Raw genomic sequence first — 23,110 nt, forward strand, 5'->3', positions numbered from 1 at the left:
ATCATTTTTATGTGACAAATAGAATTATTAAATCGGCGGGGGGTTGTAAATGAACATCTGCTTTAATCTTTATATTTTGCCAAGGCACTGGACAAGTACCTCGGGACACCGTGCGCGGCGCTGTGAACTGTCCGTATTCCGCCCGTATTATTTAGTTAAAAATAAATTGAGAAGCTAATTAAATATTTAAAGCTCACTACAAACGGGTACAAACCTACTACAAACAACAGAATTAGTTCAATTTTTAATAAACCATCATATGTCGGCTATCTATACACGAATGATTCTTTTATGTCGGTTAATTGGGCCCTAAAAAAGCGCATAGAGTCAACATATCCAAAAATACTTTCCAGGCTTTGTGATATAAGACCTTAATTCTCGGACAGGTAAGGGCATAACATTTCTCCCTAGGATTTATTCCCCTAAAACGATTTTCTAATTTTATAATTTACTTAATTATGTTCAACTATAAAATAAGCAATGAACGTTAGATAAATGAGTTTGTGGTGCGAAATTTGTAGGATGAACATTCATTTTTAAGTTAACTGAAAATTATAACATTATAACATTCATTAGTTTGACTAGAAAATTGAAATGCTTTCCTTTCGATCAAAGTATGTACTTTATTCTCACGGTCATTGATCTAAAAATCTCCCGTAAGTGAAATTATCATTCTGCTGTGGGAAAATTATATTACGAACTCTTTCTCCTTCTGGGAGTTGAAGAGGACCAGTGAAAATGGGGGGAGACGTGTGTCAGTTTGAAAGTGCGAGCCGCCGAGAAAGGTACACCGCTGATATCGGTACCGTTTTAACAGTCATGAGGTGTACCATCGAACCCAATAAATTGCCAACTATAGCAGTAATCCTCAATGCCGGTAAAATAATTATTATCAATATCGTCGATTATTCAGACCAGTGAAATCAATGATTTTCAGTGAGAAATTAGTTCTAAAAAATATTTATATTATCGGGAGAGAGAGAGAAAAAAACCAAAGTCGTAAATTTCACTTCATTTCGAGAAGTGAAAACACTCGTCTATGACTCTATGATTTTTTCCCCAGTCTCTCGCCGATCTCGGAAAAGTTCAAGTCGTTGTATCAATTTTTTTTCGTATCATTATTCACCCTCCGGCAAGTCTCGAAGCGATAGTCGTGTGGAAATTATTTCGGTGAAAGTTATCGTGAAAAACTGCTTTTTTGCGACGCAACTTGTCTTCACATTATCGGCCCTCGGATTAATCAATTCTTACATGACAATTTTTCAATTATTTTCCAGTTTTTCTGGTTACCGGGGGCAGAGAAACGAATGATGCACCTTGTATCGAGTACAACAAATTTTACAGAAATTCAAATACACCTGCGCACAGTGTTTGGGCGCCAACTGAATGTGCCAAATATTTTTTGTGTTTAGGTAATCCTGCAAAAATTTTCATTCAATTTTTGTACATGTAGAGACAACAGACAACACCGATGTGGTGTTCATAATTATTATTCCAATTGTTTACCCAATTTCCACTGAAAGAACAATTTTTTATGCAATCCTCATTAACAATAATTTTCCTTCATCAAAACGAGACATGAAACTCACACGATTCGAGGAATTCACTATTTCCCATATCACCATTGATGCAATCTTATTTGCAGACAATGAAGTATTCGAATTCAAATGCTCCGAGGGACTTCTCTTCGATGTTACTAGACAGATATGTGATTTTAAAGCTAATGTTGACAATTGCGACGTGACATCAGGTAATAACACGCGACTAAAATTAATAGCATTGCGAAATTCGATTGAATATGTGCTGTGAATAATTTGGGCGGAGTAAAATTTCTCATCACCAGAAGCTTTCATTTTCAGATGTACAACCACCAAGACCTCTCCTCGAGGATGGGGATTGTGATGGTGGAAGTTTGGCATGTGGTGATGGCACTTGCTTACCTAATATTTATTTTTGCGACGGAAGTGTCGATTGTCCTGATGGGTCTGATGAAGCATGGTGTGGTAAGACAGCTCAATTAATTACAGTTCAATGTATTGTGAATGAATTTGGACTCACGCGGGCGGTCTCGTATTTATAATTATCCTAATTACACTCGTTACGAAATGTACTATTCGAATTCTCTGTCAGATAATCAGAACGACCCTAACATCGCTCTTCCCTGTGACCTTGAAAAATGTTCTCTCCCAAATTGCTGGTGTTCTCACGATGGCAAACAAGTTCCCGGCAATTTGACGGTATCCACTGTCCCCCAGATGATAACAATCACCTTCGACGATGCTGTGAATGCCGAGAACTTCGACCTCTACACGAGTGAGTACAGGACAGCTTGACTTTCCCAATGGGACAATAGAAATTTATCAAAATCTTTGATGTGTTGAAACAGAACTGTTCAACGACGCCAGGAAGAATCCCAATGGTTGCCCTATACGTGCTACTTTCTATGTAAGCCATCAGTACACGAACTATCGGGATGTTCAGTATTTGTGGAATGGGGGACATGAAATAGCTGCTCATTCTGTGACGTGAGTAAAAATCGTAAAGCTCGTAAATGTAGGGAGATGAAATATAACATCCCTGTCCGCGTGGAAAATTATCAGCTAGGGAAGCGAAAGCCCTAGGATCAGTCACATTTCTGTGATCAATTTCCAGCCATCGGGGTCCAGAGACATGGTGGTCTCACAACGCAACAATCGAAGATTGGTTCGATGAAATGGTGGGACTGTCCAACATTATCAACAAATTCGCCGCCGTTCGATTGGAGGACATCAAAGGCATGAGGGCTCCATTCCTCCGAGTTGGATGGAACAAACAATTTCTCATGATGTCTGAATTTGGATTTTCATATGATTCTTCGATGGTCGCTCCCTACACTGATGCACCCTTTTGGCCGTACACTTTGGATTATCAAGGCCCGCATGAGTGTGTTGGTACCGGACAGAATTGCCCTACCAGGGCCTATCCCGGGGTGTGGGAAGTCCCGTTGAATCAACTCTTGGTTGGGGTAAATAATCATTGTACTCTCTGTTCAGCGCAAGAATTTTTTGAAAATGTCGCCGGTGATTACATGGTGCTTCCTAAACCCTGATATGATTGATTATGCAGGATTACACATGTGCTATGATCGAACAGTGCCCAACGAGTTTGACTGGTGAGGAAATTTACAAAACTTTGATGTTAAACTTCAAAAGACATTATCTGGCCAATCGAGCACCATTCGGTCTATATTTCAATTCTATGTGGTTTAGGAATCCAACTCATGTCTACGCTTTCGAGGTAACCTTTTGTCGTCCTATAGCATAATTACTTTAAGGGGGTTCCTAGTCATTTTTATGTTTTTTTGAAGAAATTTCTGGACGATATACTTCAACTATCCGATGTCTACTTCACTACCACTCATCAAACAATTGAGTGGATGAAAAAACCAACGCCGATCAGCGAAATATCGTTTTTCGAACCTTGGCAATGCCATCCACGTAATTTCGATCGTCACGAGATCGCCTGCCAAGTACCAAATGCCTGTAAACTGTCAAGTCGAGTCCTCAAGTCGTACAGATACTTGAACACTTGTTTCGATTGTCCGAAACAGTATCCGTGGTTCAGGAATGAATTCGGAAGGGATTGATCTCGCCAAGAACCCGATTCTTTTTGTTAAAATATAGCAAAAATTATTATATTTTGTAACATTAAGCTTCCCCTATAGACATTATTCATATTTAGCTTTAAGACTGAAGCTCGTATGTAAAAGAAAAGTATTTATTCTTTCGAAGAATCAAGATAAAAATTACTGTTTACGATAGACAAAAAAAATGGTAATTATTTGATGATCTCCCAGCATGTCAAGGATATATGTGAGGAATATTCTTCTCAATTAGATCTTTTAGAGATTGAGGAACCTTTTCTGAGTTTCAATCGAAAATTTTCATAATTATTTTAGAATCTAGTGAACAGTTGACTAGCCATCCTGTTGAATAAATGGATTTTGAATTGATTCCATACCATCTACAGGACAAATTAACACTACTGACGTTCCTCTGCACACCACCAGGCCCAGCATACGTGTGTCCTGATTCAGTTTGTATGGATCGTCTGGATCTGGAAAATAGATAAACGAAGAATTTTTTTTTTGCCAGATTTCCAGACAATTTCCAGCTCCAGATAATTTTACCTCTTAGGTACTCTGTAGTGTTATCCAGCACAAGATTGAGTAAAGGGTCGTATCCCTTGAGAATTCCAGCAGCTTCCCGACCGCCGGCGAACTTCACACGAATATTTTTTTCGAGGTATTTTGATAAATCCAAAATACTCTCCTTCCTCTTCTTCTCCTTATGATCGCCATGTGCATTTTGTTGCTAGAAGTCGTACAATAGATATTGCTACAGGTTTCGTTTGCTATACGTTACATGAATAACCTGACAATCGATTCAATTTGGACATTTCCTTTCGTTACAATAAATCCACAGGCAGAATGACTGGATTCAGTGGTATTCCACCATTAACTTCGATAATTAATGAAATAATTATAGCAACCATCGCTATTGTTTACTTACAGCCATAATTGATGCCTCGCGTTTGTTTTCTTCGATCCTGCGATTTCAGAGGGAATAGTACAGGTGATTTCACTCGCCGCTGACAACAGGAAAAGTGGCAAGATGGCGTCACTGTTTCTAAGCGGTGGGAAATTTGAATGACTGTGAAACAGTATTTTGCGTACGTCCTGAAACCACCTGTCATCAACTTCACCAGCCACTGACTGACATTTGATACTCCAAGTGCGGTGTGAGAAATAATATTTCCCTCTTATTTTTTCAAACTCATAAATTATATCCGCAAACTTTTCTGCAAAACTTTTCGTTATTTAAAAAATAATGAAACACTAGGGATAGCTTGCTACATAATATATGAGGCGTAAAGTGAGACCAGTGCGAGACGTTTATCGTTTTGTAGCCAGTGAACCACGAGGCAGTCAACACCCTCCGATACTCACAGGAATAGCATTTTCAAGTTAGCTCTTCTACATGGAGAAGGTGGATTTATTTTCGAATGGATATTACAAAAGCAATAGAATTCTCATGACAGTAATTGGGATATGGCCTGAATTGTCGTCATTGCAGACAATTTTTATTCGAGTTATTATGTTTGCGTTGCTGTTCTCTACAATAATACCTCAGGTACGATATTCCTGCCCGGAAAAGGGCACCATAGCGAACTATATATTAATATATTAGCATATTTATTTATCCCGTAAAAAATCCGTAATGTGAAATTTGTATTTTTCCAGTACGCTTTTCTAGTTAGAAAATGTAATAATTTGGATGACATGATATTTGGAATATCCGCACAAATAGCTGTGTTGATTGGATTCTCGAAATATTATTTTGTGGCAGTGAATATACAACGGGTTTGTATTTTCATTTCAAGAGTTGTTTTGTCAACGTTAAAATTCAAAAATAAGAGCACGTGAAATCGTTGTGATAGGTAAAGACAGTTCTTGACCAAATTCAGGAAGATTGGCATATGCTCAGGAATTCACCAGCTATTAATACTGTTCACAAATACGCGGCAAAAGGACGTTTTGGAACAAGACTGTATATAGGTAGGTGTTGATAATTTCGAAGTCAGTTCGATCACCATTAATCCGGATTCGGATTTTGAATTCTTAAAATTGAAATTCCGGTTAATATTCTTCAATAATTGAATTTTTCCAGTCATGATTTTTTCATCAGCTTCATTCTTTTCTATTGTCCCATTGAAGCAAGGGATTTTAGATAAACTTATGCCTCTTAATGAATCGAGGCCTAAAATCTTCATGCTGGATGTGGACTATACCTTGTACGGAATTGATGCGAATGAGCTTTATTATCCCACTCTATTCCACTCTTATTTTACGGGCATGATCGTAATGAATATGATAGTATCGGTTGATACATTTGTTTTGATAATCATCGAACATTGTTGTGGACTATTCGAATGCGTAGGGTAATTTTTTCAGTATCCGCTCAAAACCAGGACATTCCTTTTGCTACATTATGTGACAGTTGATTCCGAAATTCCAGAGTTCTCTTAGAAGGACTGGAACTACCTGAGTCTTCAAATAGCCATTGCCAAATAATCGACAGTGCGATAGTCGTACATCACCGAGCGATTTCGTAAGTACATCGAACCTGAATCTTGAAATCGATCTGCGTATCTAATAATCGATGTTTTGCTCCGTATTCTCAATATCGGTTTACAGATTGGCAGAATTCATTGAAACTTCTTTCACTATGATGTACGCTTTTGTCGTCTTAATTTGCATGATATTAATCAGCATCACAGGACTTGAAGTATGACAATTATTGATTATTTGAATTGATTTCTGCTTGCTATGACATTTATGATACCGTTGCAATAACCAAAATTATTGGCACACATCACAAAATCACCCAGGACAACCTAACAAATTCATTTTCCAATTCCACGTCACCCCTCCTGGGATCGATGGGTGGAGCGAACAGGGGGCCTCACCCCCTAGGTGTTTATTATGTTTTCTGTAAATATTACTCTTTAGCGTATAGTTGGCTTCCGGACGGATGGACGAATGTAATTAATAACGTGATAGGATAAAAGTACATTTTTCCGTTACGCAATTGTTTTAGTTGGCCATAAAAATCGACGAAATAGGTGAGGTGATAAGGTTCGGAGCATTTGTCGTTGGTCAGCTCACCCACCTCCTATTTATGAGTCTACCAGGCCAGAAATTACTCGACCATAGTGCCCGAGTGTCGGAAGCAGTGTAAGTCCCCAAAAAATAGTCGATATTCTATCAATGGCCAGTCTTCATCACTGACCAGTGTCATAGTTACAGCTCTAATTGGTGCGGTACATCTCTTAATGCTAGAAAATTGATATCCGTCATGTTGATGCGAAGTATGAAGCCACTAACAATGACGGCTGGTGGATTTTACATTATGAATTTGGAAAATTTTGCAAATGTAAGGTGCCATCAGCGAGAGCTTGATCATTTCTATCTTTTTACCCCAACAATAAACATTGATTTTATCGTATCTCTGTTCTAGGTATTGAGAACATCGTTTTCATATTTCACAGTCATATTATCAAACCGATAATCTTGGAACTTCGATTTTAATGATCTCTGAGATGAAGATTGTATTTTTTGACTGGCTATTTACATATTGTTATGGATCGAAATGGAATTGAACGAATATTCTCTCTGTTATGTTGAATATCGGTTAATTAGTATGATAATTCTGAAAAGCTGGAGATTGGTCATTAAAATCCTGCCTATATTTTTTCTCATCGAATTGATGATTACTATGATAAATGATCCGAATCAATCTATCGAACTATTTTTCCTAATGCCCACTAGCGTCCATTATCCCTACGGCACGAAGCGGGTGCACGATCTCTAAGGCCTATACCCCATAAGGGTATCGAACCCAGATGCCTGACAGCCCCTTATCAGGTTTAGACATCGAGTTAAAAAAAGTTGGAAAGTTTAGAAAAAACTCCCCGAGTTAGATCTCTTGTTTTTATTCTTTTGAATATTGAAGTGAACGAGGGGAGAAACAAGGAACAGTATAAAGGGTGAAATAAAAACATGAAAGGGGCGTGCGGATATCGCGAGTTTTCCACTTCGTAGGGGGCGTCAGGTTTAATAATAGCTGACCCCTGATGGCGCGAGGGTTATTGTTTCTACAGCCTGCCTAGCACTGTGGAATCAAGACGCTCCTTTAACCCTACAGTAAAGCAAAAGTGTCTAGATCTACTAATGAAAATATCAGCTATAATTATCATCAAGTATTAAGTAGCTTTATTATCCAAACTAGTGAACAATCTAACAGAAAAGGTATCGCACAAGGTGATGATTGTTCACTCCGAAAGTAAAAAAAAGAAGTTCTTCCATGTAATCCGAACAGCAATGAATCGAACGATCGAAGATCAATAGTCAACTACGAACTATACTAAGCCTGAATTTTGTCCTTATTTTTTCTCGTTTCGATAACCAGGGGCCTCGTCGTGTAGAGATTTCCAACGATCACTTGTCGCCTGATCATCGCGAGCGATTCAAGTCCATTCTTGTAAATTTCATTAATTTTTTCACCATCTGTGACACTGCGATTTACAGAAAACTCGTGTCTCACTTTTCTCAGGGCATATTCTCTGCAACAGATTAATGAGGAGGAGTTAACGAGAATTATCCGAGAATTTCATGTGTGAATTTTCCTACTTTCTTTCCAATTCCCTTTCTGAGTCTGACGAAAGTCAAAAATTCGCCAACAAATACCCAAAGAACGAAATCGTGGCTTTTAACTTACCTATAATTATACGAATTCCACTTTTTACTCTCTCGAATCAAATTCCGATAGAGACTCAACGCAGCTGCACGTGAACAAGTCATATCAGTCACTCTTTATCCAATTTTTGCCTAATTCTCGATTTTTTGGTTATCGTGATGTTATTTTGCAGCACCAAACACACACTCGCATGTTGAAGTTCTACTACGAATTGTAGGTTATGCATCAAAGTCCCAGTACCCAGAGTCCCTCAATCACCCCCATAACATTAAAAAAATGTCGGTGAAACTCTCCAACATAGATAAACTAAAGTCTTTATTAAAAGTCACTGTCAGTGGAGCTACACTATTCACAGGTCTGAGTATATATCAGGGTAACGAAAAATTCTACGATGAAGTTGTCATGCCCTTGGTGAGGTTAGTTGACCCAGAGGTGGCTCACAACCTTGCTGTGACAGCTGCCAAGTACGGTTTGACACCCTCGCAAAAATTCCAGGATCCTCCAGGTCTCAAGACAACATTATGGGGATTGAATTTCCATAATCCTGTTGGAATGGCAGCTGGATTTGATAAACAGGGAGAAGCTGTTCAGGGCCTGACGAGGATGGGCTTTGGATTCGTTGAAATAGGTAAATATTATTCTCCCACGACTCGATGACATTGAATTTGCTTCGATAACTCGATAATATTCAACATTTGAGGACACCACGTTCATGAATCTTGTCCTTCTCCTTATTCCCAGGTTCAGTGACCCCAGATCCTCAGCCTGGTAATCCCAAACCTCGAGTTTTTCGTCTGCCAGAGGACAAAGCAGTGATTAACAGGTATGGATTCAACAGTGATGGCCACGAGGTTGTTTACCAACGCTTGAAAGCCCTGAGGGATGATTCATCGTTCACAGGAATTATCGGTGTAAACCTGGGAAAGAATAAAACCTCAGACGACTCTATAAACGATTACTCGAGTGGAATTAGAAAATTCTCAGACGTAGCTGACTATCTGGTGATCAATGTGTCTAGTCCAAATACCCAGGGCTTGAGGGATCTACAGAGTAAAAAAAATCTGGAGGAATTACTGTGTAGAATCAATGAAGTAAGATCTTCGATGGATCGAAAGCCACCTCTTCTGCTGAAACTAGCTCCAGACCTCACTGATTCAGAGTGTCAAGATATTGTGGAGGTCATTCAGAAGAATACATCGAGAGTTGATGGACTAATTCTATCCAACACTACGGTATCTCGAGAACATTTGAAGGGTGAGAGCCGAGGTGAGACTGGAGGACTCAGTGGAGCTCCTCTAACCGATAAATCTACCCTGCTGATTGCCGATATGTACAAGAGAACAAAAGGGAAAATTCCTATCGTTGGAGTTGGTGGGATTTTCGATGGTAATGATGCTTATGATAAAATCAAGGCTGGGGCCTCCCTCGTGCAGATTTACACGTCCTATGCTTATCATGGGCCTCCTATTGTCCAGAAGATCAAGAGGGAATTAGATGATTTAATTGCTCGTGATGGGCACTCAAGTATTGCTGATGCTGTTGGTGGAGGGAATAAAAGATGAATTGTTCTGCTGATTGTTATGGTTAAAAATGTATATTGTACTGAATATTTAAGTTTTGAATACCAATGAGAGACCGGGAGTACTTGTATTCTTCTGTTATTGATTTACCTTAAATCATAAAAATCGATAATCGATCCATTAGATCATAAAAATCGAGAGTCGACCGATTCTTTCCGTTTGAGCCCCGATATTTGAAAAATGAAAAACAAACCGCGAAAACCGCAGTAGCGATATCTTCTGGAGGCGATCCACACCAATTCATAGCATCAGCTGTTCGTGACGTACAGCACACGTCAGTGAAGCATTCTGATGTATTCAAATTACTGAAAACCTCCCAAAGCCTTGGAAAAACAACTTGACAATATGTTCATCGTCGTGTGATAATTTTGTGCAGAAAAGATCAAGTGAAAAATGGCCACGAGAAATCTGACAGACCCCTTCATGCTCATGAGGAACAATGCCCTCCGTAGCAAGCACATTTATGCCGAACAGGTGACGTATAACCCCTCATTGTTGTTTCGTTATTGACAGGTATTAACGGACGAGACACAGAACAATAATTTTAATTTTTAATGCAGAATTTATCGGACCGAATGGCCCTCGTTGACAATGATCGCAGGGGTGCTGATAATGTCGAGCTGAGAAGAATTAATATCGACGACTCGTCACCACCAGCTTGGACAGATGCTCTGGAGGAGACTCAGTACATACTCAGTAGATTGAGAAATAAATTAGATAGCTTAATTGAACTCCATGGGAAGCATGTGACGAGACCAACGTTGGATGATACCTCGCAGGAGGAGAGACAGATGGAACAGTTGACTAGGGAAATTGGGAAGGCCTTTTCCACTGGCTATCGTCAAGTTCAAATAGTCAAAAATGCCGCAAGACATGAGACAAGACCTGCTGAACGTAGTTTAGCAATGAGTGCTGTCCTGGCACTTTCATCGGCCCTCCAAGAGCTCGGTTTGCGTTACAGAACAGCTCAGAATAGTTATATACAACAGGTGAATTCGAGGGAGGAAAGGAACAGGCAATTCTTCGAAGATGATCAACTGCTACTCCCGAACTTTTCTGCCGACTCATGGACTGAAAGTAATTATAATGAGTCCAATGATCAATTCTGGCAGCCAATGCAGCAGCAGAGGCAAGAGTCTGTCTTGCTGCAGCTCGAAGAGGCGGAGATTTCCATGAGGCAAGCTGCTGAGAGGGAGCAGGAGGTTGGACACATCGTTCAAAGTATCGCTGACTTAAATTATATTTTCAAGGTAATAATCATTTCATTCCACACTGGACGGGCTGAAGACGCGACTCGATGGAAAAGTATTTTTCAATGGGAGAACTTAATTTTGATTTTTTTTTAATTTGTCGTAGGATCTGGCTGCTATGGTACACGATCAAGGCACTATCCTCGATAGAATCGATTACAATATCGAGCAAACCCAGTGCCAAGTACAGGAGGGTTACAAGCAACTGAAAAAAGCTGATTCTTATCAGAGGGCAAACAGAAAACTTTACTGCATTATGATTTTAGCTGCTGCCATTATTCTACTCAGTTTTCTCTTCGTATTGTTCAAAACCTAGTCGTCATTATTCATTTTTCACTCGCACTTGATCGACCAAAAACGGGAAATTAAATTTTCATATGATTTTCGCGGATGAAAACAGAAAAAATCGTTTAGGTATCATTTTAGGGTAAATCATAATTTTATGTGTAAAATTAAGAACTATATTTCGATTTGGGTGTCTATTCTTTTGTAGTGATTCTTCGGTTGTATTTTGTGTCGTACCAGATTAACAAAATAGCATTTACTTACTTGAAAATAATCAAAATCTTTGGTTATCGATATTTATAAGTACTGAAACTTGTACCAGTATATTGTTAAATGTACAAATATTTAAATTATCATAATTGTTGTGAAGTGAAGAGAAATATGCAATTAAAACAACAGTTAAATGTTTCATAGTGATTTTTATTCTCTCCAGTATATCAACAAATTTGCATATCACAGACTATGGTAGTCACTCTCCGTAAATAATAATCTACGAATATTGTTCCATTGTTCTCTGCAATAATGAACAACTGCTGAATTGTTCAGTTGTAGTAGAAAAGGAATCTAAACAAGTGTTCCAACCTTTGTTGCATTTTTTTAGGTCCTATAAATAAAATCATCTACAATATCCATGATTTAGTATTTCAACAGATGAAAATATCTTGTCACCGATCGTAGAAGCACACACGAAAGAAATTCATGATTTGATTCGATTTTTTTTTTTTATAATTTCGTTGCACATTTGGGGTCACAAAAAAAATTCTCCACAAATCTACAACAACTGTAGAAAAAAAAGCATATTGTTTTGTGAAGGCACGATTATGAGGTACAGTAATAAAAATAAAAAAGCATCCCTTGGGCCTCTAGAGGTGCAGTAAAATGTCTAAAAAATACAAAAACCCCTAAAACCTCTTAAATTAATACAACTCCACTACATTAAGATGAAATATCTTCATTTCAATGGCCATTCGCCAAAGGAATGTACATTAAACTGTAAAAAATCTCAATTGAGAGTATTTTTTTGAATACAAAGATAAAACCAATAAAATAAAAAAAAATAATTTGTTCGTAAAAAAATTCGTTATCTATTAACAAATTCGTATAAAAATATTCCGACATAAATTCTCTTCCACGATAAGAATAATTTACAAGAATATGATCTCTATAGCACAGCACAATTTGTTTCTATTGTGAAAATATATGAATAACAATACTAAGTGTGAGGATAAATATTTTAATCGGTCTCTAGGGTCCTGAGAATATCCCCAACGGCACCAAAAGCACCTCCGAGAATGAAACGAACGAAATTGTCACCGACTAGGGGACCAATTGCGTAGAGTCCTTTTTTTGGTGATTTTACTACTTCGTATGTGTAATCGTCGATTTCAATGGGATTTGAACGCGCATGTATTAATTTTTCCTCTTCCTTGCCGAGTTGTGTTGCCAAGTCTCCCAAGTACGATAAATCCGGTTTCGATCCAATTAAAATAGCAACAACAGACACGGCCAAGCTCACGATTTGTCTCTTCGGTCCCTTCAGGAAGACCCTCCTCTCCTTCTTCTTGTTACAATCACTACCGTTCGCCTCGATGTCAATTAAATTGTAACCGGGAAGGGCTTTATAGAGTCTGTGACACCTTCCATCCACCATCATCTCGTAGACCTTGTGATACTCTGGGTACATGGATACCGGAAGCGTTTGCAGCCTCTCGTAGGCACTCTGACTTAGTCTGACTCCATTATCATTCTCGTTGTCAACTTTATCGCCTTCAGCTCTGGATGAAGAATCCCTGAACGCGTGGATAACCGGGATCGACCTGTATCTCGCCGCCATTATTGCATCAGCAGCACTGAGACCAGCACCAATCACCAGCACTGGGGCAACATTCGGATTGTAATCTTTCCTGATGAGGGAGCATTTGCTGCATTTGCCTGCAAGGCGATCCAACCGCGTCTCAAAGTCATTGAGATCATGAGTTACCCAACTGGGCTGGGTTTCTTCACCAGGTAAACCCAGACGATTCGATGAATTAGTCGTACCCGTTGCCAGGACAACTTTTTTGCATTTATACATGAATTTCCTACCACTTAAATTCTCGTAACCCTGTACAACCCACTCATAGCCTTCCTTCAAGTCCGAAGGATCCGGATGTGGCCGAACGGATGTGACGGTGCGTCCGCATTTAAAATATTTCGTCAGTCCCATCCTCGAAACATAGTCTTTGTAATAGGCAGCAACAGTACCCACGGGAATTCGGCTATCGACCTCAAAGTTCCCCTTAGACCGACTCCAGCAGTTCTCGCGATTTCTCTCCCTCAGAATAGTAGATTTTTGGAGTTGCTCTTTCTCGACAAGGCTCTCCCACTTCCTGAGATCAAGCCCAGGGAGTGACATCCACCTGGTCAAGCTGATGGTGAGGACATTGGGGTCCATGAACTGCCATGCGCCCCCGGGTGGTCCCTTCCCCAGGACAACGTGATCAATGACTCGGTGATGAGGATGATGCTCGGCCGATTGCCAATTCAGAAGACTCGGAAGATCGAGGCCAGCGTCAACGCAAGGATGTTGAAGCTGGTCTAGGAGCAATGCCATGGGTCTAGAGGTCCCCCTGCCCTCCAGGCCATTGGTGAGGATCTCCAGGTTGCTCCTCGATGTGTGTAAGACACTTCGTCGATCATCCTTTGAATTTTTTTCTTGTATTTTTGCGCTTCTGGGGGAACCGCCTGTCGAGGTATCTCTGGGATTCCCCGGATTTCCCGGTGAAGGGCTTTTCGGGGAATCCTCACGATTATTTTCCATTGTGTACCGCAATCTTGCCGATAACATTTCGTCACCGGGATGAGGCTCGCCTGTGTAATAGGGCCAGTTGCCATTCAACATGTAGGAGAGGCAAATACCACCGGGGCCATTCCCTAAAATGGGAAAATTCCATTTTACACTTATAATTTTACGAAAATTGCGGAAATTTTCTTCAATTTATTCTCAAGTATTTTTAAAAATTATTCAGTAGCGATACATGTTCACGTGGGTTTGTTCTGTTATTGTTTAATCAATATTGAGTCAGAAGGCAATTTTTTATGTGATGGTGAACTGTATTATTGGCTGATATCGATGTAAAGGGTAAAGGCACCATCAAAGGAATAAATATTTTATTCTATTTTCCACTTGTACTCACCAACAACCACAACGTCTTTGTAGATACAACAATCGTCTTCCTCATTTGATAATTCTTCCATTTTCGTCGCCTCAACCACCATTCGAATTCACCGGCAAGTCGTATCTGCAATTAAAATTCATGCAATCAATCGTCAACAACTGGTAAAAACTCAATCATGTAACAACGCAATTCGGTTAGTGACTAAGTCGACTTGTTCGAGTGTTAATGAGAAACAGCGGAGTCATGGAAATGGCTATTTGATAAGCCACTGAAAAAATGTGAACATGATGAGTAATTAAACGTATCAGATTTCGATAAGACCCTCATCGAAATATCAGGGCATTAGATTTGAAGAAATTATCATAACATAATGAGACATTGTTGGTGAGATTGAACATCATCAATTAAATTTTTTATCCGCATTTTATTTGTATCTTCCGAACGCAGTCGGAGTTACCCTCGTTCAATGTCAAGATAATCCGCACTCGAGGGAAAAAAACCTGATGTAATTATATGACCTTGACCAAGAATGAGATAACTCAAGTGACTGAAATTATGATGTTGCCGATCGAGTAGAGAAACTGGAGTCTCGGCGCGTGTACATAACGCACGATAGACTGGTGGCAATTAGTTAATGCGGAAAAATATGACATTCTATTGCGGCGAGTACAATCGCTCAATGATAAGTCAATTCACACTGACGTGCAACAATTAATAGAGTCAATTCGAGTAATGGAGTTACGGAGGTCGTGTGTGAAACGATTTAAATTGGAATTGAAGAATATTTGATAATTATTTTTTCTTAAATTGGAAGAATTGATTGTTCGCGTTTTAGATTCATTCAAGTAATTAATGAACAAATTTTGACCCAATCAGTCTCTTTCGGCAACTGGTCCAATGCTGGGGGTAAAAGACAACAAAAATTCCGACTTGAACCGATGCCAAATTGGAGAAGAAAAGCATTCAAGTGAAATCTGATTCTCTTCGAAATGACGTAACGCCCGCAAATATTCAGAGAGCGAAATGTTGTTAATCGCTGACGCAAACGTTTGGAGAAAGATCTCCTGTGATTAATATGATGTCTCATCAACAGATATTGCATTTTCTACGCCCGATGTAGTCGTTCATGCTGGCTTTCCCAACGTGTTCGTAACAAATAGAAGCATATTCCTATTTATACATTGTAAAGTCACGCGTCACTCAATATTGCACGCTCGATGCTTTATTACAATCGCAGATTACGATATTAATGCTGGAAAATCACCAGGACCGTTTCGACGCCGACGGACAGAGGAAAAATCGGGAAAGTGTGGATATTGCGATTATTGCGAATTACCCCCTCAATCCGCCAGAACATCACATGTCGGTAATTATCATTCGTATTGGCAAAATAATTATCCCACGTTTCAAATCATGTCCCTATCGATTGGTAACTCTGTAGAAATGCCTCTCGATAGAAAGAGAACCGCTAATCGATAATGACAGTTCTTGGAATACGTGAAAGGTTTCAACCGAAGTTCTCTTTTTGTTCATATATTTTTTCAGTTAATTGTAGTTTGCCAACTGTTGCATTTGAAAGGAAAATTTAATCGTTGGAGTGCTATTGTTAGCCGTCTATCTACCGATCGCTGAAGGCCATACAAATCCCATTTTTTCCGTTTTAGTTATTTTTATTGAACATTTACGAAAATTCCTTGAAAATCTCCAACGATAAAAAATATATATTAAAATAAAATTAATTTCCAATGAAAAATCGCTCCGTAATTTATCCCCGTTCTCTTCCGGTCGCGTGAAAATTCCCAGAAAGTGAATGAATTTCGTAATTTTCCCTGAACGTTTGTTTCCGCGTAGATCTAACGATTTTTTCCTGTTGGTTTCAGTTTAACCAACTCGAAACCCTTCATTATCGTTCCTTAATTTACAGACCGGGAAGGGGTGGACGTGAAAACACGTATTTGAGAATATCATGAATATTTTACATAGGTCGAAGTGTTATTTAATGCATTACGATGATCCACGTGCTAGTGGTATTGGTATTGATAAAAATCTAAATGTGAAATAGGGCCGAGTGGAAGTCCTTGACCGCCTCCTCAGTGATAGTCCAAAGCCGACCATCTTTTCAATCCGTGAGGATTCATCAGCGAACGAAAAAATAAGTTATTAACTCAATCTATAGTTGAACAGTTCAAGGCTACGAATTCCGGAGATAAATTAGCATTTTTATCGTTACAGGAGGGCTCTATATGGTGTAGTATATATTTACGAAATTTAAATATCTTCTGGGTATGTGTTATATTTTTTAAATTATAATAATCCGAGTGTATGACTTGTTATGCGGATCCAGCTGAGCAATCGGTGGGATCGATGGGGGTTCGCTTGGCTGATTATCGATCAAATAACGATCGGCTGCCAATCGGCCGATTAAATAGTGATCGACCGCGTGCACCAGGCGATCTCCTATTCCCATTCATATATTTTAGAGTATTATTTCGAATTTTTCCATTTTTCCAGAGGAAGAAATTTCTGATAAAAAGTTAGGAAGAGAATTTAATGAAAACAATCAACTTCGATAATTAGCCCAATCATAAAGGTCAATACCATTATTTTTTCATTCTATTTTTAAGGTAATTTTGAAGTTATCGAATCTAATAGATTAGAATCGTAATGCTCTCACAGATAATGATGGCCCTCATCAATTCGGGTGATAACGACCCTTATCTAATGCAGTGTCATGATCAATAAAACATTGATGAGAGAATCATAATCATCGTGACATGGAGGACCTTCAATTTTCCGTTTTAAAATTTGACCTCATCCATTTTTCTTTGAAATTCGATAAATATTCGATTCGAGAGCTTCAAATGTTTCACGTGTTCCGAGTTCTATCGAGGAAAAGCCAGCTGTATCTTCGGATTTCAAACGTTTACCGGTTTTTAACATTCCTTATCGGACGAATATAAGAAGAAGGAAATGAAACGTTGACGGAACGTCATAAAAAATATCTCACGTTTAGTTGTCAATTAAATTTTTTATGAGGCTATTAAGCAGCAATAAATGAGACTTTAGATCTCACGTATTGCATGAAGCAACAGAATTTTATTAAAATCGTTATGAATTAATGACTAAATGCGAAACGCTGAATCATCCCATAATTAACCCCAGCTTAATTTAATTTATTTTGGATTTCAGAAAATCTATCAATTTAGTAGATATTTTTAAAAGACACGTGGACCTTGACAGATTTTGGGTTAATTAAATTTATCCTCTGATATTTACTCCGAAGCAATTAATGACGAAGTAACTAATGGCTCATAGGAGATTAATAAAAAAATTCGTATATTAATCTAAGAATATTAATAAAATACCGGGGAATTTTACTTTCACAATTGAAGTCCACGAAAATTGCTCTCGAATCCGCGATAATATCGTCGCGATTATTCTCCATATTCTCGATTGTGAAGGAGGCATTTAAACCCCGAGCACGTGGTGAGAATAACCTTTAAATTTCCTACTCCAAAATGCATTTCACGATTCCCGGGGACTTATTTTGAATAAATTTCATTATGTCGTCATTTTATGTCATCTGACATCTCATGCGCCCTGAGAAAAACCACATTCTCCGAGATAATCGCGATTGAATGACTAAATAAAAAATTAATTGACTCACTGCTCCACCGTAACATTTCGAAAAACACCTCGCGATGTCCAAAATTGCAGACGATAATAAAAATAATTTGTTTCCATGATGAAAAAAAAGATCGACTCTCGATTTATCATCTCATTTACCTGATAATGTTTATTCTAATCACCTCAGCGCGGCATATTTATCAAAACTCGCGAAAACTTCAAAAATATTCCAATAGTGTCACAATTTACTTCGCATACTTCACAACTTCTGAATAATTAGACTGAGTTAATTGAGGGTAATTGGAGTCACTTGAACCCGCTCTCAATTTTTATAAATAAACCCTTCCCTTTGTCAGCTCAAAAATAAATATCATTATTTCAGGAGCCACTGATTAAAAATTTTAATTACCTCTGACTTCGACTTTTGAGTTGCACAAGTGATACAATTTCTTTGGAATTGTTTACGATTCACGATTAAATAACTAACAACGTTCTAGTCTCAGGAACGTGAGTAAACTGGCTCGGCGACTCTCGGGGGAGGTCTGAAAACCACTTGGCACAGCCGACATTGGGAGTGGGGGAAAACAAGGTATCAAGACCTTCAGTTTTTCGAGCTATTTCCCCAGGAGGTTCTCCAAGTGAACAATGCAAAAATTTCAGGAATTTGTTGGTAATCCCCTCAAGAACTGGGGGCTGTATTAACTGCACTTAATGACTTTCCATGGAGGGGGGAGGGGGGCAGGATTTCCAAGTTGCATACCTAATGCAAGATGCAAGTAATATTGATATTACTTCGATAAAAATCAGTAATAGGGTACGTAGATGTATTGATCCATTGCTCATGGGTTTTGCGTGATTAGTGAGCCAGTGGCATTGACCCAGGTCAACAATTAACGAAATTATGCTATTTCGCTATTTTAATGGCATTTTTTTATTGCCACATGAAACGCAAGTCATATTAAGTTGATTGCAGAAATGTTTTTTCATTCTAATTCTAGTGATTTTCTGATATATCACAAAGATTTGATATCTGTTTTTCCATAGAAATTAGTCGGGTAGCATTTTAAAAATTTTTTGGTCTAGTTTTTTAATAAAGAAAATGTTTATTGTGGAAAACGAGATTTATGTCAAGGAGTTTCCACACCATTTATTCCTAAATTTAATTGGACTTAATTGATCCCAAAAAATATAAAATATTATCCACAAAACATTGAAACTCAATGTGAAATCCTGAAAGCGTCAGACTTCGACTTCCTTGTACTCCGAAAAGCGAAAGCCCAGAAATCTGGCGATTTTCTAAAATTATAATTCTGAAATTTGTTGAATTTGTTGCCAGTGCTTTTCAAGTAATGAGACGGCCAGTGTGAGCAATAGTAAATATTAGAATTGACGCAACTCACCTCAATTTTTTGCATTCGACCTTGAATTCTATGCACTTTTCGCAATTTACCGTCGAGTCATAATCAGCGATAAATGATGTCACATAAAGATAGTGCAACGAACGTTTATCTTTTTAGCTTGATAGCACATGTAAAGGTAAAGCACTAAAGCTCATTTTGTTACTATTTCACGAAACGTCACCGTTTTGCCGGGTATTGATCTCCGGGAAGTTGGCGCCGCCATCTTCCGAGTTTTTTGAGTAACAACATGGCTGATTGTAAAAGTAATTTTATTGCGCTGTCAGTAAGTAATATTTTACTCTCCCAGGGCGTAAAAATATTTTTTAACGAATGGAACGTTGCGACCTGAGTCAAAGGCGAGAGTCACAGTAAATTTAATAACTGCCTTTGGCCACAGAAATGCGCCCTTTGCTCGCGAGACTTCCGGTCGGTCAACTAGTGCCGATAAAGTAGGGCTTCAATCCTTTTTACAGGATAACAATATTGATCACTGCCGTCCCGCGAAAATCCGAGTTTGAATAATTATTTATAAAGGCACTTCCGGTGCGAATGAGGACTTCCCTAGACCGTTGATTTCAGAGGAATTAGGGAAACATTTTGGGATTTTCCAATATTAAACGAATAAATTCTCACATGACTGAAAATTTGCATAAATTTTCTTTATTGCTAAATATAAAAAGAAAGATCGTTCTATTCAGTGAGAAAATCAAACAACAAAAGGGAAGTTCAGCCGATTCTTTTTAGACTTTTTCGATAGAATAATTTCTATTGAAAGTTTCAATAAAAATTACCAAAAAAACCTATTGTATACGAAAGATAGTCACCATCTTTTTATGACCTATCTCTAAAAAGTGGACGATGCCTGAACCGGGAGTGTGTAGCCGGTTTCACTGTCGGATCTTTTCCAACTTTGATAACAAAACCCGTTTCCTTTACCGTCTCATCTATAATGGGAGATTGGAATAGCCAATATCCAGAATGTCTAGCGAAGAATCTGATGATCGTGTAACCCCTTCCTGGAATAGTAACAACGTCCTTGAGTATTGGATTCTCGAATTTCTTCGGAATATTTCCCCGCTGATTGAGTTCCTCGACAGCATCCAGAGTGACGTTTCCAGTGGTGTCGTTCCAGGCGACAACGTAGAAGTCGTGTCCGTGGAAATGCATAGGACGATTCTGCATTTTACTGACAGCCTCCGGAAAATAATCGTCGTCCAAATCAGCTTCGGTCCACGTGCCCACGAAAACGATCTCCACGAGAGCGTTGTACTCGATGGGGTAGACCATGGTACATGAGCACTGGTCATTTTCGCATTTTTTATTTTCCATGGTTGAGGGGGTGCAGTACGTCGAACTCGGGGTTTCGTCGGTCAGTGGAGAATCCCAAGTTGGATTTTTGAAGACCAGGTCATTTAACGTGGCTGAAAGGGTGTTACCAATGAATCTATATACATGAAGGGGTTCAGAAAATTCAGCCAAAATTTTTTCTGACATGGAGGTACTCGACAATTATTTTTACAGTCAAAAGACTCATATTTTTTTCCAAAGTACCAATGATTATTCCGCAAAAAAAGAATAAAGCAATTGCATTATGTAAATTCTGATAAATACCGTGTTTCTTGAAAGAGTACTTGAAATACAGTGTGTAATCTGGAGTGCCGGCAAGTGCTGCAGGAACAGGTGCAGAATTATTGTAATCGATGAGTCTCAGGGATGTATTATCCGAAAATATTTGCAGTAAATCGCCCATGCCGCCCTAAAAATTTTATATTCCATTTAAAATTCAATATTTCGCACCGAAATCGAAAGCGATTCCTTATCAGTAATTTTCGCCCATTTCTTACCTTCATTGCCACTGCTTCTTGCTCCCTTGGGATTCCCTTGTAATTAAGAATGGCAAACGTCGAGGCAGATTGTTTGAGTCCATTACATATACCTACGGTCCTGTAGTTGATCCAGTAATTACCGGGGGGTTGATCAGCTTTTAAGACGAAATCGTATCTCTCTCCGCTGTACATCAGGAATGTATCGACTAAAAGGGGAAGATTACCCCATAAATCAGAAACTCATATTTTTTTCCATTGCATATATCTTTGGAAAAAATTGTTTAACAATATTATTGATGAAAATACCTTCAACTGGATCGATTGTTCCACTATCCGAGGCGATAATCTGAATTTTATGATTGGTAACCGATACTTGTACTGGACAGGCAATAGACGTTTTGTAAATGGCTCTGAATCGATAGCGTTTTCCCTAAATTTGAAAAATCCATGATATTATGTCATCCTCACATGATAAAAAAAAAGAAAAAATTGTCGCTTACTGCATCAACATGGAATACTTCATAGCGAGGTCGAATTCGTTGACTGTCTGTACTGTTAAGCGGCTCAACTGATACACCATCCCAATCATCATTGACAATTAGCCTAGAGGAAACGATATTTCTTGCGGAGGCTTCAATACGCGTGGAAAACTGTGTCAACCTTCTTGTGAAGAACGAGATCATCATCACATGTTCAGCCAAATCGAAATCATAGTATTTCTGCAAGGGATCATCGGCTTTTCTGATAATCAAGCTACCGTATATTCCATCAGAGGATTCGAAATTGGCCCAGCTTTCCCAGAAATGAGTACCAGCAGGCGAAGCCGTCCAATCAGACCATCGTATGTCAAATGTACCGAGGTTAAGTGATTTTTGTATTCCATGCTCGTAAATTGCTGTTGGTATCTTTACAAACTCGTCGGTTATGTCAATAGAAATGTCATCGTTTTCGCACACCTGAGAATAATTAATTTACCGTCAATCACCCAATGTTTGATGGTAAATAATACCTAATTACTTCACTAGAATACTCTAAAAATTTTTATTGAACTTTCAATTAGTTTTTGGCAATTGTGCTGTGATGTTCAATTGCAATAGTCAATACAATTATATTGTCCTATATATTTTTGATGAAAAATCATCATTAAAGCAAGCAAACTATTATAAATGTTCAAAAATGCACCACCAGTGCTTTATCTTGATAAATCGTGGAGTTATCTCACCTGAATACTGGGTCCAGGTAGCATTTTGTTGATAGTAGACACATGCCTTCTGTAGTTTCCAGCAGTTATGCACGAGGGTGAAAAACAATCCGTTAAATTTCCGGGACAGTCCCCACAATCCCTAGTTACCCAGGGAATTACGCAAAAGTGATAAGAACACTTTCTGTTATCTCCCTTCTTGCATTCTCTGTAACATTCGTGCTTTTCACTCCCGATAACCGACGGATCAGAGTAATTCTTGCAAGGCTCCCAGTGCCATGGTAGCCAGGGCTCAGGCAAAAATCCTCTTGACTCCCGTACGAGGACAATCAAGAACAATCCCGCCAGGAAATTCATTCTGACTCAACGTTAATTATAAAATTTAATTAATAACTTGCGGATTGGACACTCGAACAGACGTGAGCTGTATTCTCACATTGACCTTGTCATTTTTTCAAGGTAGACACGACTTTATATAGGGAGACT

At 38.7% G+C, this 23,110-nt stretch overlaps 8 protein-coding genes across 14 annotated transcripts; 4 read left to right on the plus strand and 4 right to left on the minus strand.

Annotated features, from left to right (window-relative positions):
- Positions 1 to 81: 81 nt before the first annotated feature.
- On the plus strand, positions 82 to 3,627 carry LOC135169227 (chitin deacetylase 1). Its single transcript, XM_064134015.1, has 9 exons — positions 82 to 877; positions 1,278 to 1,412; positions 1,646 to 1,750; positions 1,860 to 2,003; positions 2,131 to 2,313; positions 2,387 to 2,525; positions 2,653 to 3,004; positions 3,106 to 3,276; positions 3,347 to 3,627. Exons 1-9 carry the CDS (start codon positions 739 to 741, stop codon positions 3,623 to 3,625), a joined length of 1,647 nt encoding a protein of 548 aa, XP_063990085.1. The 5' UTR covers positions 82 to 738; the 3' UTR covers positions 3,626 to 3,627.
- Positions 3,628 to 3,735: 108 nt separating this feature from the next.
- Lsm7 (Like Sm 7) lies at positions 3,736 to 4,691 on the minus strand. The gene is made up of 3 exons (XM_064134030.1): positions 4,551 to 4,691; positions 4,169 to 4,352; positions 3,736 to 4,095 (listed from the first exon to the last, which is right to left on the minus strand). The coding sequence occupies exons 1-3, from the start codon at positions 4,554 to 4,556 to the stop codon at positions 3,956 to 3,958; spliced, it is 330 nt and encodes a 109-aa protein (XP_063990100.1). The 5' UTR covers positions 4,557 to 4,691; the 3' UTR covers positions 3,736 to 3,955.
- Positions 4,637 to 7,319, plus strand: LOC135169230 (odorant receptor 4-like). 5 transcript variants are annotated; one of them, XM_064134021.1, is made up of 10 exons: positions 4,637 to 4,777; positions 4,948 to 5,171; positions 5,282 to 5,401; positions 5,479 to 5,596; positions 5,709 to 5,979; positions 6,057 to 6,149; positions 6,236 to 6,326; positions 6,639 to 6,775; positions 6,842 to 6,974; positions 7,059 to 7,318. In XM_064134021.1, exons 2-10 carry the CDS (start codon positions 5,019 to 5,021, stop codon positions 7,107 to 7,109), a joined length of 1,167 nt encoding a protein of 388 aa, XP_063990091.1. In that variant the 5' UTR covers positions 4,637 to 4,777; positions 4,948 to 5,018; the 3' UTR covers positions 7,110 to 7,318. The 5 variants fall into 5 exon arrangements, with proteins under 5 accessions (XP_063990091.1, XP_063990090.1, XP_063990089.1 ...); XM_064134020.1 differs by having other exon boundaries at positions 4,639 to 4,772; positions 4,881 to 5,171; positions 7,059 to 7,317; XM_064134019.1 differs by having other exon boundaries at positions 4,644 to 4,779; positions 4,881 to 5,171; positions 7,059 to 7,317.
- Positions 7,320 to 7,790: 471 nt separating this feature from the next.
- LOC135169238 (LYR motif-containing protein 4B) lies at positions 7,791 to 8,461 on the minus strand. Its single transcript, XM_064134032.1, has 2 exons — positions 8,319 to 8,461; positions 7,791 to 8,163 (listed from the first exon to the last, which is right to left on the minus strand). Exons 1-2 carry the CDS (start codon positions 8,399 to 8,401, stop codon positions 7,965 to 7,967), a joined length of 282 nt encoding a protein of 93 aa, XP_063990102.1. The 5' UTR covers positions 8,402 to 8,461; the 3' UTR covers positions 7,791 to 7,964.
- Positions 8,462 to 8,573: 112 nt separating this feature from the next.
- On the plus strand, positions 8,574 to 9,947 carry LOC135169229 (dihydroorotate dehydrogenase (quinone), mitochondrial). Its single transcript, XM_064134017.1, has 2 exons — positions 8,574 to 8,925; positions 9,039 to 9,947. Exons 1-2 carry the CDS (start codon positions 8,574 to 8,576, stop codon positions 9,857 to 9,859), a joined length of 1,173 nt encoding a protein of 390 aa, XP_063990087.1. The 3' UTR covers positions 9,860 to 9,947.
- A 144-nt stretch (positions 9,948 to 10,091) lies between these two features.
- LOC135169235 (syntaxin-16) lies at positions 10,092 to 11,821 on the plus strand. Its single transcript, XM_064134028.1, has 3 exons — positions 10,092 to 10,351; positions 10,438 to 11,127; positions 11,234 to 11,821. The coding sequence occupies exons 1-3, from the start codon at positions 10,271 to 10,273 to the stop codon at positions 11,441 to 11,443; spliced, it is 981 nt and encodes a 326-aa protein (XP_063990098.1). The 5' UTR covers positions 10,092 to 10,270; the 3' UTR covers positions 11,444 to 11,821.
- On the minus strand, positions 11,812 to 19,754 carry LOC135169225 (oxidative stress-induced growth inhibitor 1-like). 3 transcript variants are annotated; one of them, XM_064134011.1, is made up of 3 exons: positions 19,598 to 19,754; positions 14,589 to 14,693; positions 11,812 to 14,325 (listed from the first exon to the last, which is right to left on the minus strand). In XM_064134011.1, exons 2-3 carry the CDS (start codon positions 14,668 to 14,670, stop codon positions 12,647 to 12,649), a joined length of 1,761 nt encoding a protein of 586 aa, XP_063990081.1. In that variant the 5' UTR covers positions 14,671 to 14,693; positions 19,598 to 19,754; the 3' UTR covers positions 11,812 to 12,646. The 3 variants fall into 3 exon arrangements, with proteins under 3 accessions (XP_063990081.1, XP_063990078.1, XP_063990080.1); XM_064134008.1 differs by lacking the exon at positions 19,598 to 19,754 and adding an exon at positions 18,607 to 18,765; XM_064134010.1 differs by lacking the exon at positions 19,598 to 19,754 and adding an exon at positions 18,357 to 18,596.
- A 405-nt stretch (positions 19,755 to 20,159) lies between these two features.
- On the minus strand, positions 20,160 to 23,054 carry LOC135168987 (uncharacterized). The gene is made up of 6 exons (XM_064133641.1): positions 22,646 to 23,054; positions 21,924 to 22,379; positions 21,730 to 21,853; positions 21,442 to 21,629; positions 21,209 to 21,353; positions 20,160 to 21,018 (listed from the first exon to the last, which is right to left on the minus strand). The coding sequence occupies exons 1-6, from the start codon at positions 22,979 to 22,981 to the stop codon at positions 20,429 to 20,431; spliced, it is 1,839 nt and encodes a 612-aa protein (XP_063989711.1). The 5' UTR covers positions 22,982 to 23,054; the 3' UTR covers positions 20,160 to 20,428.
- Between the last annotated feature and the right edge of the window lie 56 nt (positions 23,055 to 23,110).

The sequence above is a fragment of the Diachasmimorpha longicaudata genome, chromosome 14 (genome assembly GCF_034640455.1).
Source record: "Diachasmimorpha longicaudata isolate KC_UGA_2023 chromosome 14, iyDiaLong2, whole genome shotgun sequence".
Lineage (NCBI taxonomy): Eukaryota > Metazoa > Arthropoda > Insecta > Hymenoptera > Braconidae > Diachasmimorpha > Diachasmimorpha longicaudata.

Coding starts and splice junctions, on each gene's coding strand:
- LOC135169227 (XM_064134015.1), top strand. CDS start 739: ATGGGGGGAGACGTGTGTCAGTTTGAAAGTGCGAGCCGCCGAGAAAGG. Junction 878..1,277: donor AGCAGTAATCCTCAATGCCG/GTAAAATAATTA, acceptor ATTATTTTCCAG/TTTTTCTGGTTACCGGGGGC. Junction 3,277..3,346: donor CTCATGTCTACGCTTTCGAG/GTAACCTTTTGT, acceptor GTTTTTTTGAAG/AAATTTCTGGACGATATACT.
- Lsm7 (XM_064134030.1), bottom strand. Junction 4,096..4,168: donor CACTACAGAGTACCTAAGAG/GTAAAATTATCT, acceptor TCTATTTTCCAG/ATCCAGACGATCCATACAAA.
- LOC135169230 (XM_064134021.1), top strand. CDS start 5,019: ATGGAGAAGGTGGATTTATTTTCGAATGGATATTACAAAAGCAATAGA. Junction 5,172..5,281: donor TCTCTACAATAATACCTCAG/GTACGATATTCC, acceptor GTATTTTTCCAG/TACGCTTTTCTAGTTAGAAA. Junction 6,327..6,638: donor TCAGCATCACAGGACTTGAA/GTATGACAATTA, acceptor CAATTGTTTTAG/TTGGCCATAAAAATCGACGA.
- LOC135169238 (XM_064134032.1), bottom strand. CDS start 8,401: ATGACTTGTTCACGTGCAGCTGCGTTGAGTCTCTATCGGAATTTGATT. Junction 8,164..8,318: donor TGGAATTCGTATAATTATAG/GTAAGTTAAAAG, acceptor AATCTGTTGCAG/AGAATATGCCCTGAGAAAAG.
- LOC135169229 (XM_064134017.1), top strand. CDS start 8,574: ATGTCGGTGAAACTCTCCAACATAGATAAACTAAAGTCTTTATTAAAA. Junction 8,926..9,038: donor CTTTGGATTCGTTGAAATAG/GTAAATATTATT, acceptor CCTTATTCCCAG/GTTCAGTGACCCCAGATCCT.
- LOC135169235 (XM_064134028.1), top strand. CDS start 10,271: ATGGCCACGAGAAATCTGACAGACCCCTTCATGCTCATGAGGAACAAT. Junction 10,352..10,437: donor AGCACATTTATGCCGAACAG/GTGACGTATAAC, acceptor TTTTTAATGCAG/AATTTATCGGACCGAATGGC. Junction 11,128..11,233: donor ACTTAAATTATATTTTCAAG/GTAATAATCATT, acceptor AATTTGTCGTAG/GATCTGGCTGCTATGGTACA.
- LOC135169225 (XM_064134011.1), bottom strand. CDS start 14,670: ATGGTGGTTGAGGCGACGAAAATGGAAGAATTATCAAATGAGGAAGAC. Junction 14,326..14,588: donor CAAAGACGTTGTGGTTGTTG/GTGAGTACAAGT, acceptor TTCCCATTTTAG/GGAATGGCCCCGGTGGTATT.
- LOC135168987 (XM_064133641.1), bottom strand. CDS start 22,981: ATGAATTTCCTGGCGGGATTGTTCTTGATTGTCCTCGTACGGGAGTCA. Junction 22,380..22,645: donor TACCTGGACCCAGTATTCAG/GTGAGATAACTC, acceptor AATTATTCTCAG/GTGTGCGAAAACGATGACAT. Junction 21,354..21,441: donor AAGAAGCAGTGGCAATGAAG/GTAAGAAATGGG, acceptor TAAAATTTTTAG/GGCGGCATGGGCGATTTACT.